This window comes from Sceloporus occidentalis, unplaced genomic scaffold (genome assembly GCF_023333645.1).
Source record: "Sceloporus occidentalis isolate IW3139 unplaced genomic scaffold, rSceOcc1.0.p SCAF_5, whole genome shotgun sequence".
In the NCBI taxonomy this organism is placed as follows: Eukaryota; Metazoa; Chordata; class Lepidosauria; order Squamata; family Phrynosomatidae; genus Sceloporus; species Sceloporus occidentalis.
This window is the reverse complement of record NW_028316985.1, coordinates 112,926,578-112,939,379: the sequence shown is the minus strand read 5'-3', so window position 1 is coordinate 112,939,379 and position 12,802 is coordinate 112,926,578. Positions and strand designations below refer to the sequence as shown.

The following is a 12,802-nucleotide window of genomic DNA, read 5'->3' as shown; positions in this document are numbered from 1 at the left end:
GGTAGTCTTTTGTCCCATCATCTGCTCCCAGCCCTTAGAATAGCAAATGCTAGGGATTCAACCTAGTAGGACCTTCTTCATGCAAAGCCTGCTTCATAGACTGAGCTATGGTCCTTCTCCATCTGTTTCCCTTATACCTCCTGGAATTTTGTAAGTCCTTTGACATAGTTTACCTTTGTTTTGTCCTTTAATATCCTTTGTTACATGCTCCTAAGTTTTACCCTTGACTTATCCAAGGATCAAATTCCATAATTTTGCCCCCCAAATCTGCCCTCGACTTAGTCAAGATGTTGACTTATAGTCGAGTATCTATGGCAATAAAGAATTGGCAAGTCACTTTCAAAGAACCTTTGCGTTTACCCAAGGCTTTGTGTACACTGTACTAGGCAAATTTTGGAATACATTGTTTAAAACAAGTAGATTTTTTGGGCTGCATCTGATAATTTTGAACAATGCATTCAGCTTCTTCTACCTAGAAGGGAAGAAATTCAATAGAGAGAAGTACATCAACATTTTAGGCCCCTCGAGTTTCTGATAAGGAATCAAATAATTACCCATTTTTAAAAATGTGAGAAATAGAAAGTTTTTAAAAATGAAAACAGATATTCAGGACTCTGTAAAGTAATAGTAAAGAATTTTGTATGTTCAACTACATAGTGCCTACAATATCTGTTTGTCACACACCTTATGAAACTCATTTAAACTATCTTAGATGTACCTAAAACATGAACGTGTTGGTTTAAGATGAAAAGTGCTGCTCACTATGTTCTAGCGATGTGCACAGGCACACCTTTTGTTGTTGGAATTCCTTTCAGTGGCAACCCAGACCTTTAAGTGGCAAAAATCCTCCAATAATCAGGGGGTACTCAGAACTACATCATGAAGTGAAAAAGCTTCTGCTTGAAGGAGAAGTCAGGCACTACCTAACTTCAGTACAAACAGAAACTTCTAGCAAGTTTCAGAACTCTTCAGATGATGTGACCCCTCCTGCGAGTAAGAACCAAAACCTAAATTTATTTTTTAATACATACACCAAATTGAAAACATACATACAAACCCTCAGAAACAAACAAACAAAAAACTGCACTGAGAAAAGTACCAAATTTGTGACATTTAATCTAAAAAAAACCACAAGGAAAGCAATCTAAACAACTCTAATCTTCTAGAATTACAAGCAAGAGAAACAGTGCCATCTAGGGTACAAGATAAAAAAATGAAAGAGCAGTTCGGGTGGGTGACCACCATTTTCTTTCAGGCCATGAAATTTTAGTGAAGTAGTGGGGAATTTATTGTTCAGTCACATGTGCTGTTGCATTGTAAATCCTATCATACCATAACTATTGGCTATGGTGGCTAGGACTGATGGGATCTATATTCCAACACCTGGAAAGTCATAAATTGCCCAACTGCTGACATACCAGCCTAAGTAATACAAATCAGATCAGCCAGAATGGTGCAGTGGTTTGGTATAGGGTTATGATTCTGTAGACCAGGGTTCAAATCCTCACCCAGCCATGGAAATCTACTGGGTGAGCTTGGGAAGTCACTCTCTCAGCCTCAGAGGAAGGCAAAGGCAAACTTCCACTAAACAAATCTTGCCAGGAAAAACCTGATAGGTTCACTTTAGGGTTGCCATAAGTCGGAAACAACTTGAAGTGATGTCATTATCTGGTAATAATGACCTCTGCTGCTGATGTACACAAAAAGCACTAAAATGTGTGTCTCGAACAAGACTGAGAAAATGAAATGTATAAAAGTGATAGAGAATTTATTTTTCTCTCCCTCTTCTACAAATGTAGCCTTTTGGTTTGAAGGGAATCTTTGTTAATGTCTTTGCTGGAAGCCAATGGTGGAATTCAAAAGGTTGCTGCAAGCGCTGCCAAAGGCTTGCACGAACTCAGCAAAGCTTTTCCTATCTTGACAGAAATACTAGGCAATTTCTACCCCCCACTCCAGACTTTTTATTCTTAAAAAACTGCTAAATGCTTTAACCTTTCTTCATGGGAAGTTACTTCAGTACTTTGTTAATTTTTGTTGTCTTTTTTTTTTCCAAAGCTAGGACAAACACTTGTTTTTTCATTTCCCACTTATGGCAACCCTAAGAATGAACTATCATATTTTGGGGTTTGTTTGTTGGCAAGATTTTGACAAGAGGGTTAGAGTATACATACTTCAGCTCTAATATAAATGTATGTGATGAGAGTATGATACTGATAACTTTATTTTGACCCCTGTTTGATAACCACTAACATTTTATTGTCTTTTTCTATACTACTGCACACAAGGTAGATGCTTTTATGTAGCTGTCACTATAATTTCTACGTATCTCTTTCAAACAGTTATAGTTACTCCATGTCACAACAGGGCCCTTTTAGACTACACAATTATAGGACGATGAGTCCATTTCAGCTGCCATGGCTGCATCCTATGGAATCTTGGGGTTTGTAGCTTTATGAAGCACTAGAGCTCTCTGACTGAAAATTCTGAATGCCTCTTCCAAAAGTACAAATTTCAGGGTTCCATAGGATGGAACCATGACAATGAAATCATAGTGCTATAACAGTGTACTATGAAATGGCCCCAGATCATTTGCTCCATTTTTACCAATAGCAGATGACACAGCAAACCTGCATTTGCATCATTTCAGAATGGTCCTCCAAGCAAAATTCATTTCTCCTTCTAAAAAAATGGTCTGTCAAAGAGGAAATCTAGCTTAGATTTATCACCCACATGCCACTTTTCTACATGCAGAGGATTTTCTTTAAAAATGGATCAGTGATGTGACCCACTGCTATCTGGTGTAGTATAACCCAATACCACCAGATTCTGCTTTCTTTTCATTCTTTTTTGTGTGAGAAGCAGGTCAAAGTATCAAGTAAGCTTCACGTCCCAGGTTTTGATACCTAAAGTGTCCCACTTTCATTCATGATAAAAAAAGTAAGTAGGGTTGATGCATATTAACTATACATCTATCCTCTGGAAATACAGGACTCTGTCACCCATCTGAGCTCTGAAGTACAAAAAGCTAAATCAATGCTTCATGTACAGCATATATCAGGAAGGTTATTTATCTAAAGACAGTCTTTACCATCATGCCAGCTGGTAGAATCACATCCTTTTTGTGGTGTTGCTACTCTTAGAAATATCTGTTGTCTCCATGAATGCCGACGAGTTCTTACAGGACTTTCATAGAAAGAATCTGCTTCACTTGTCTTGGGCTTGCAGTCACTAAAATAAGAAGCATGGAAAATGTATTTTAAAATGTTTCATTAATAATTTGGTGACTGCAATATATTTTGTCCTCAGTCAAAGGCAATTTCCTCCAATTTTCATAGCAACAGACTCCACATATTTATCTACATTATTTAACTAATTCTCTTGAGGGATGCTGCTGTTGTTACATTCTTTCAGATTGACTCCAAATAATGGCTATACTCCTGTGAAAATCATACATTAGTAATGTTATGTTACTGCTGCCTCAAACCTAGATTCTCCATGACAAATACAGCCCCTGTATCCTGCATCATCACTGACAGAAAATCAAGGTTGTGGATCAAGAGGTGGTGGGCTTTTCTCTGAATTTTGTCCTCTTGCGGGCTCATTTTACATATACATCATAGCTCAGTTTTTATATGGAAACAGCTACCAGGGTAACTTACCTCTCTATCCTTTGCTCTTCAAAAGAAGATAGTACCATGAACAATTAAGCCCTGAAAGCTTCCCTAGACTCTGCAAAATTGACCACATCCTTCCAAATAGTTAGCAAAAGTGTACATTTCTTGTAACATCCTCTTTTTATGCTGATCTAAATATTGTCTCTTGCAACCATACCATTGGCATATTGCTAAACTTCATTCTGCCTTCCCAGTTTTCAGCTGCAGTTTTGTGATTTCTGTTGGTCACATTCTGAACCAAATTAGATGCTAAATTAATTATCATTTTTCAAATTTTGGATTGATAGCAACATTTTTACTGTAAAGGAAAAGTAGCCACCAGACCCTTATATGGCATTATGTTCCCAGTCCAGATGAGGACTTCAGGGTGGTTTCCTTCTCCAAATCCCCAAAGAATATTTGTCCCCATAGGTTCCCCCCCTGAAAACAGCACCTTTAGGGTCAAGCAGCAAAAGTATGTGTGTATGAGAGAGATTTTCAGAAGGAAATCTGTGAGCACAGCAAAGGACCCATGGCTGCTTTTCCTTCAAAATAAAAGCAGCATCATTCGTCTTGTTTGCTTTCGAAATAATGATAAATGATATTCTGGACTTTTGGAAGATATTCAGAATCTACAACAGGTAAGGAGAAGTTCTTCTCAATATTATATATTACAAGTATGATCTTCAAGCTAACTTCTTCTCACATGCAGTGCTTACAGAAAGTTATTTAATGAGGTCTATTACTATACAATCACCATCACAACACAACCATAGAAGCTGAATGAATCATGCTTTTCACACTGTCAATATTATTTACAGATATAAATAATGTAAAACTGCGGTGTAACAGCAGTGCCCTTTAATAAAGTTCCTACTGTCATCCCACTAGGTATGTTTGACCAATAATAATTTTAGTGATTCTAATTGCAGGCTATTCTATCAGACCATGTGACAATGTTTTTGAAGCAGATTTTTCAGCTGCAGGAAGAGAACCCTACCTTTTTCTGTTCCTAAAGTCAGAGGTGTTATTTTCATCTACAGGAGCCAGAAATTTTAAGAAGTTTGGCACAGAAGAGGAAGAGTGAAGCTTTTTCCGTAGAGTAGAACGGTAGGAGGTGCTGAGTGTAGTTGAAAAAGGGCAATTCAGAATGAGGGAGTACAAGGACACCAAGTAAAATTAAAAACACAAAACACAAAAGAGTCAGTATTAAACAAGGAAGGAAATACAGTGGACCCTTGTTATACACTGTGGTTTGGTTCAAAGATTCCCTGTGTATAACAAAATCCGTGGATACTCGAGTCCCATTAAATATAATGACATAGCAAAAAGGTGTTCCTTATAAAAAATGGAAAATCAAGGTTTGATATTTTAAATTTATACTTTTTTGGAACATTTTCAAACCGTGGATGCTTGAATCTGTGTATAAAAAATCAGTGTATAAGAAGGGCCGACTGTAATATTCGCAGGAGGTAGGTAAATAAACAACAAAAAATAAAAGAGAAAAGAATCAAAGACCAGAACTGTAAAGCATTATATAAATATACATATTTGTGGGTTTGCTTTCAGAGCCCCCCCCCCCCAATTCAAAAAGAATACAAGCCATTCATCACTCTGGACTTTGAAGTCTATCTGTGGGAGTGGTAAAAGGAAACATAGCAAAACACTTGGATTTTCACCCTCACTTGGAAAGCAGTTGGATAGGGCTCCTTCTTTTTAAGTTAGTCCTATGCAATGATCAAATTAAAATGAAGCAGGGACATCCCTAAGCTATCTCTTTCTTGGTATAATTACTTTTTTAGATTAAGTAACACTGCCAAATGATAAAGCTTAAATGAACAGGTTTTTGGTTGGATTCAAGCAATTATTTTCAGTTAGCAAGATGGGTACAGAATTTACATAGTTGCATGATGAAGTGCTTCAAGTGCACATTACCTCTCTACCTCCTTTTCAAATTGTTGCAGTAACACAATAAACAAGAATGTGTACATGTGTTGAAAGTCACTAGAAGAACATTTCAACATAATGTATACATTTATGTATAAGTCTAGACATTTTAGTAAAAAAATTGATCCATTGGGAGGATCCCAAATTGGGAGGAATCAGGCTTTGAAGGATCTAAATAAGACATTTGTATATGTTTGTCCACTTTACTGGGTTAAAATCAGGCAAAGTTATCACACTGAAGTTAAAGACTATAATCACTGCTAGTGTAGTCACTATTTCTTGGCTCTTTGCCTTTTCATCCTTTTTGACATGTATGCGTTTTCTTAACCTTGTCTGCACCTGGCCACACACACACACCCCGCGCAGTGCACAGCTAGCATTTACCACCCACCCAGCCTTTAAGATGAGCACAATTATTAAAACTGACATTTTGCAAATCTTTTGGCATATTTCCCTTTGCTCTGTCCTTTTATAACATGCCCCTACATTTTGCCTTCGACCTATTTATGGGTCATATCAAAATTCATAATTCTAGTCACAAATCTGCCCTTCTTATACATGAGATTGACTTATAGTCGAGGATCGGATATTTCTTCGGATATGTGGGATGAGATAACTCTCATTTCTTAAGCTCATCTATTTTTAATTAATTAAAAATAATTTGGGGGTGGTTGAGGGTGTGTTGGGGACCCAAGGACCATATGCAACCATGAGCTGGACCTTGCCCACCCCGCTGCAAGATTTGATTCTTATATGAAGTCAAAGGATTTCATGGACAGCATCCATAGTTTTTTTGTGAGCTTTCTGAGGTATGAGGCTGTGTCCTAGAAGAGTTTATTCCTGATGTTTTGCCAGCAGTTATGGCTGGCATCTTCAGAGAATGCTGGCATGGAAGATAGTGGGGTATATATACTGTTGGTTGAGAGGAAGTAGTTTGTATATTAATCTGTGTGTTGTTCTGTTGTTGAGTGGCAAAGCCTACGCGGTGTCCACAGTGCTAGCCACAGCACCTGGTGAAACATCAGGAATAAACTCTTCTAGAACACGGCGTCATAGCCCAAAAACCCCACAAACATCTATTTGTTCCTCCCAAAAAACAAGGCTTGGAATTGTGGTTTGATGAACCAGTAATCCAAACATGAACCAAGCATGAATGGAGAGAAAGGAGAAATGCCCTGCTTCATCCATTAAATTTTATTGGTGTTTCAGAGATCACTAACTTTTCTGTGTTGTTTCACTACTTCCACCGTTCCTATGGCCACAAAAAAATGATCAAGAAGGACAAGCTGCATAATGTGTTCTGACTGCCATTGTTTGGAGCCTATGGTCTAGAACAGGGGTAGGCAACCTGCGGCCCGGCAAGGCCTTGGGACCGGCCCCAGCCCGGTCCTGCCACCGATTGCCGCCGGGGCCTTTGGGGGGCAATTGTCCATAGAAGCCTCAGAAACATGCATTTATATTAACATTTTTTAAAAAATCAGCGAATTTTTTCACGTGTCCTCCATTTTTTTAAAAAAAGTGTCTTCCATTTGAAAATTTTGTCCTCCATTTGTCCTGGTTTATTTATATATTTATTTTTTTAAAAAATTATTTAATTATTTATTTTTTGGCTTCGGCCCCCCAGTTGTCTGAGGGACAGCAACCCGGCCCCCGGCTCAAAAAGGTTGCCTACCCCTGGTCTAGAAGTTCCCAGAACATCTAAATAAGGTCAATGTTATTGTGCAGGTTTTTTACCCATGTTTGAACCTTATTTCTTAGGCACTTAGCAGATGGGCAGGATAGCACAGGGCAAGCCCATGCTACCCTGCTCCGGGTCCTGTCCCAGGTCAGTCCCTGGGCTAGGCAAGTGTTTACATGCCTGCCCACCACCATGTCATGCTCCCTACTGTCCCGAACCCCATACCTATCCCCACTGTCACATTTGCTGGGAAGACCTACTTTGCAGCTTGTGAGGTGGAACATGGCCTTGCTACACCCATGTGGCCAGGCACTCTCATACAATATCACAAGCAATAGAGGTCTTCCCAGCAGATGCAATGTGGAGGCATGTACAGGGTGCCTGGGGTCATTCGGTCTGCTGGTCGTCACTGTAGAGTTTCCCAGAAACATCATAGCAAACAGCTGGGTTTTTTAGACGTGCGTAAGGCCCCTTTGGGCCAGCGTTGTGTACTGTTCTTTAAGTCTCATGGAGAATGGGCCAGACCCTCCAGATCCACATCCAGTCTGCCTGATCCTGGCCTGGGGCTGATGGCCTGCATCATCTGGACAGGACAACAGGCCTTTTGACCCATATGTATAGACCTTAGGTAATTGGAATAGCTAATTAATTAATTTATTAAATTAAGGAATATATATCTAATCAGGCACACACTGATTAGGTCATACAGGAAGAAAACAAATTAAATGGAAAGCAGCAGCCTGTGTGTCAAAAGTGGTCGGGGCTGGTGTTGGTGTTGGCGATAGGAAAAGCAATCTAGAAGTAAAAGGGAGCAGCGTCTACTCCCTTCAATTGCTTCAATTGCTTTTCCTTTGCTGTTTCTCTTTTATTGGACAGCAGGTAGTTTTTGTATCTTAAAATGCTCACCAGGTTTGTGAAGAAGCAGTAAATCACAGTGAAGACTTAACATAATTGGCACTTTGCCCCTTTATCTTTTAGATAACACAATATATATAAGGTGGCAGGCTAGCATGCTTTTTGCTGTAGCTTATAGTATTTTATAGTATGGCCTTCATTTACCTTTGCATTGCATAAAGTTACATTACTATAGAGGTAAGCTTATAAAATGATATATTGCCAAGCAGAGACAAATGCCATTCATCTCTTCTCTCACCTCTTTGGCACTGTACGCTTGTTTTGCTCTCCACTTGAATTAGGCCTAAGATGTTTTAAGAAATTGGGTGAGGAGGCTGAGGGCTTAAGATGAGCTGACGGAGGAGAAGGAGGAGGAGCTGGCATTGACTGATCAGCAGAAGGGTTAGAGCTGCTGGCAGGTGTGTTCATATTTTATGGAGAGGGATCCAACACGCAGGATTAAAAGAACAGGAAAGAGGGGGAAAACAAGTGAAAAATCAACCAAAAGAGCACAGTTAAAGTAAGATAAGAAAAGATCATTGCATTGTAATATGAATGCTATATATATGATGAACAACACCATAGGTATGGAGATCATAATAACTTATGAGAACCCTTTCTCTAAAATCAGATATCATACTTAATCGTGGTGGTATCAGAGGATCTTCTTGATATCTTGGCATGTTAACAAGATCATGTTACCAAGATACTTCCAGCATCTCATAAATGAAAACTATGACATTTGTGGACCAGCAACATCTAAGTATTGTCAAAAGGATGAGGCTAGGCAACAAGAACAAAACAAAAATTACTAATGAGTCTTGTGGGGAAGAAAAAGTAAAACCCCTAAATCAATAAGTACAATTTTCTCTTTGGTGCATATAGCTATGTGTGCATGGTAAATGGATCTAAAATGTATGAAAAAAACCACAATATTGCACCAGTTTGGAAGGAGTGTCCTCCATCTCCAAACAAGTGAAGACTGCATGACTCCATTCCCCAGTCCTTGAGAGATCAATGAAGGCTTACCTTCCAAGGTACTGGAAAGGTTTAATGCTACAAGGATTTCTTGGAATATCAGATTTCAGCAACAATTTCATTCCAAAGTTTTGATGTTTTGAGCCTTCACATGCATGCAGGTTGTTCTGATGCAGTATATTGAGAAGAAAGATGCCTAAAAATATTTTTGCAGCATGGGGAATTGTGATGTGAATGTGTCCTTATGAATCATTTATTAAATGCAATGACAAATGATCAAATTCCTGTCATCTGTTATTCAAAGAAGTTTCTAGAAAAAATATTTAAAACTTAAACTGAAGATGTTTAAATTTAGTGCCATACCTATTCACATGCTGTTTGGGAGAAGTATAATGAAGACAAGGCAATGGCCATTTGATTGTATGACAGGCCATGTGCTTATATCATTTTAATTCTATACATTTCTTAGGTTGAGTTAAAAAAAAACCAAACACATAGAAGAGTCATCCTGAACATGTCTTTTTGGTAAACTTTTACTGACCAAGAACATAACAAGCAGCAGTGGCCTGGAAATTGCAGATACATATGATAAAAAAATATGCAAGTCCAAAATTGTGATGCTAAAGATCTCTAGAAGTCGACAAGATTCAAAGAAAGAGTAAGAAAACCTATTGTACCTTTTGCAATTTCTCTCTTTTACTCTTTCTCCTCTTTCTTCCAGTAATCATTTATTTTCAGGAATGTTTTCCCCCAGTACTATTACCCTTGTGTATGTAGAACAGTAATACTGATTTGGCACCAATTACAGTTTCTAACTCAGTAGGTTACATAAAGAGTATTTGCAGTTAAACAATAGAGTATTTCAGGCAAAGTATTAGTACAGTGCATCTGTGCTATACACGGGCCACTATATGCAGCTTTGAGCTTATGCTGAAGCTGCGCATCAATAAAATACATGGTGTGCGCACACGGTGAGTACACACCCCATTGTTTTCAATGGGTCGTGAGCATATGTGGAATTCCTTTTATGCGGGGGGATCCGGAATGGATCCACCGCATAAGGAAAGGACCCATTGTAATAGTTGTTAAGGGGGAAGGGCTTAGATAGATGGAAGGGCAAAATTCCAGGACAGAGTCAATTTGGATCCCAAAAGAAGTTATTTTATTGCTCCTAAGGTGGTTTAAATTTTACAGTCTGTTGTCTCAGCCCCCACATGACCAAGGGGAATGGCCTCTGCCTGCACTGAGATCCCTCCAAACCAAGTGAATTACAACAGAAACAATATCTGATACAAAATGTAGACCTGTGACTCTAAGATCATCTCTTTTCTTCTGTCTGGTTTTTAAACATATTTTACTTGATGAAGAAGCCAGTGGAGCCTCAAAAGCATGCGTGTTATATTTTATGTTGGCCAATAAAAATATTGGGTTTTTTAAATTTTATTTTGTAGCTGTTGGATTTTGTTGCATTTTGCTGCATGGACAACATGGCTACCCTGAATAGAATTCTAGTAGGTTGGTAAGAATTCAAGGCTGCACAAACAAATACTTAGAGATTAACATATGAAGAGGAACATGAAACAAAGATGTAGAAAAAGAATATGAAAATTAATGTTCAAACCCCCCCAAAATAGAATAACACTTGTAAGTAAAGCAGTCTATGTATGAATTCTAGCCTTTCAATCATGGACCATTATATAAGAACATCTCTAGTCTAAGAGCTGACTCTACGGTTCTAAATGTGCTTGTTCAGTTGCCCAGTCAAATTTGAGATGTTTCATTCATAAACTCTAATGACATGAGAAACATACCTTGTGATACCATTTAAGAATGTGAATATTTAAGCTGTGCTGTGGTTAGTTGTGTTAGAGAAAGAAGACATCCCTTTCCCTAAAATGGATATAACTTAAATAATTTTCCCCACACTTCTCCCAAACAGTATCTTGCTTTAAACTTAGCCTTACTTTTGCTGGTGAGGAGTTTCTGTGCTCACAGAATGATACCTCATAAGTTTCCTTTGAGGGACAGATGGAGATGCTTCAGAAGGTTGTGAACAGTCTTGGCTTTCAGTTGGAACATGGGTCAGGGTATTTGCTCGTCGTCTAAAGCCCTGATAAGCTGACTTTGTAGGCTGTTCAGTGATTGGGGTTTCTGACTCAACTGATACATTGTTTACTGATCCATTTGCCTTCAAAGGACTCTCTGTGAGAAGGAGGTCTTCTCCCTCACATGCAGATGTTTCCTGTTAATGTAAAACAGAAAACATACAACTTAAGAAAGTATACATGACATGAAACCTCAAACTTTACCAGCTATGTCTTTTTATCCATTCCCAAAGCAAACATTTTATCTATCAATGTTATACTTTTATTGTTTCATTGATTTAAATCATCATGCTACAACGTTATTCCTATGTCCTCAACACAGAGTCACAAAAATGATACATTCTCTTGTACTGAGCCAGCATCTAGTGACCGTGTTGCATCTAGAAGCAAAATAGTACCTAGTTAGTATTTACCACAAATCTATTTTAAAAAAAACCACCCTCTATTCTTGTTCTTAAATTCTTAAATCCAAGTTTTTCATCTTGTCATAGAATTCTAAGCTTATTTGATGCATGAATTGAATCATGATACAGGAAAATGCAAGAAAAAACACCTATCTGGCTAGGGATGTGGGTGGGAGAGATCCAGGATATTTAAAGTAGAATTTTATAGCTCTGGCTCCCATGTCTTGAAACCTTTGCCACAGTATTAGTTTTATTTAAAGCTGTAATAAATTATGAGCATGTTAATAAACTGGTTGTCCATAATGACTCAGAATCCTACCTAGATTATTGGGGTTGTTGTTGTGGTTTTGTAAATTAGAAAAGTTAATGTTTCTTATAGAAAACGGATATGTCAGAGCTTATAAAGATAATGGCCTCGAACAGATGGGTAGCTTGAAGTGGCCTCTGGCCTCTCCAACTGCAAGCATGCCCTGAGTGGTGCTAGACTGGGGCAACCAGATGCCGTGGTCCCAAGGCCATCTGCCACCAATGTCCGCAACAGACCCCTGGCAAGGAGTGCTTTCTTTTGTGCTCCTTTTGCGCTGCGTTTGGGCTGCTTTAGGTGGTCGCAGCACAGCTTCAGACCAGTTTGGGGTGTGTGCATGGTCTGAACACATCCCCTGGACCGGCCCGAAGATAGTGCTTTTGGCCCACCTGTTTCATGCCAACATGTGGATATCAGGTGGCCTGCTTAAAACAGCTTATGGGCTAATAATGTCTTTAGACTCATTAGCATGTTTATGATATTTAATATAAAATCTCTTTAACAATTTATTGAGGGACCTCAGTAATGACCTATATTCTAGGAAATAAAATTAAAACAGTTCAAAATATACAGTACTCCACATTTTTATGTAAAGCATTTGCGGATTTGGATATTTGCAGATTACTGTTTTTGTCCCCACCACCAAAAAAATATGTTCTCTCTAGGCATCTGTAGGTCTCCTAGTGCAATTTTATGGTAAACCTGTGTTACAAGTTGAACACAGTGTCACACTGCAGGACTTACAGATGCCTAGAAAAGTGTCCTCTCAGGTAACAAAAATAGTGGGCCTATATTCATGGTTTTCTACTTTTGCGAGGGGGTGTGTGGTACCCCTAATC

The 12,802-nt window shown here is 38.6% G+C and overlaps 1 protein-coding gene across 5 annotated transcripts in view; it reads right to left on the bottom strand.

The window, feature by feature from the left end:
* TBC1D1 (TBC1 domain family member 1) overlaps nt 1-12,802 on the bottom strand; it is a 105,215-nt gene that overhangs the window by 26,836 nt on the left and 65,577 nt on the right. For 2 of the 5 annotated variants that reach the window (XM_089525083.1, XM_089525084.1), the window contains exons 12-15: nt 11,115-11,392; nt 8,432-8,584; nt 4,654-4,773; nt 3,089-3,228 (exon numbers count right to left, since the gene is read on the bottom strand). In XM_089525083.1, the coding sequence (XP_089381209.1) occupies nt 3,089-3,228; nt 4,654-4,773; nt 8,432-8,584; nt 11,115-11,392 (691 nt within the window). The remainder of the gene's footprint in view (nt 1-3,088; nt 3,229-4,653; nt 4,774-8,431; nt 8,585-11,114; nt 11,393-12,802) is intronic. The other 3 variants (XM_089525085.1, XM_089525086.1, XM_089525087.1) reach the window with 3 other exon arrangements.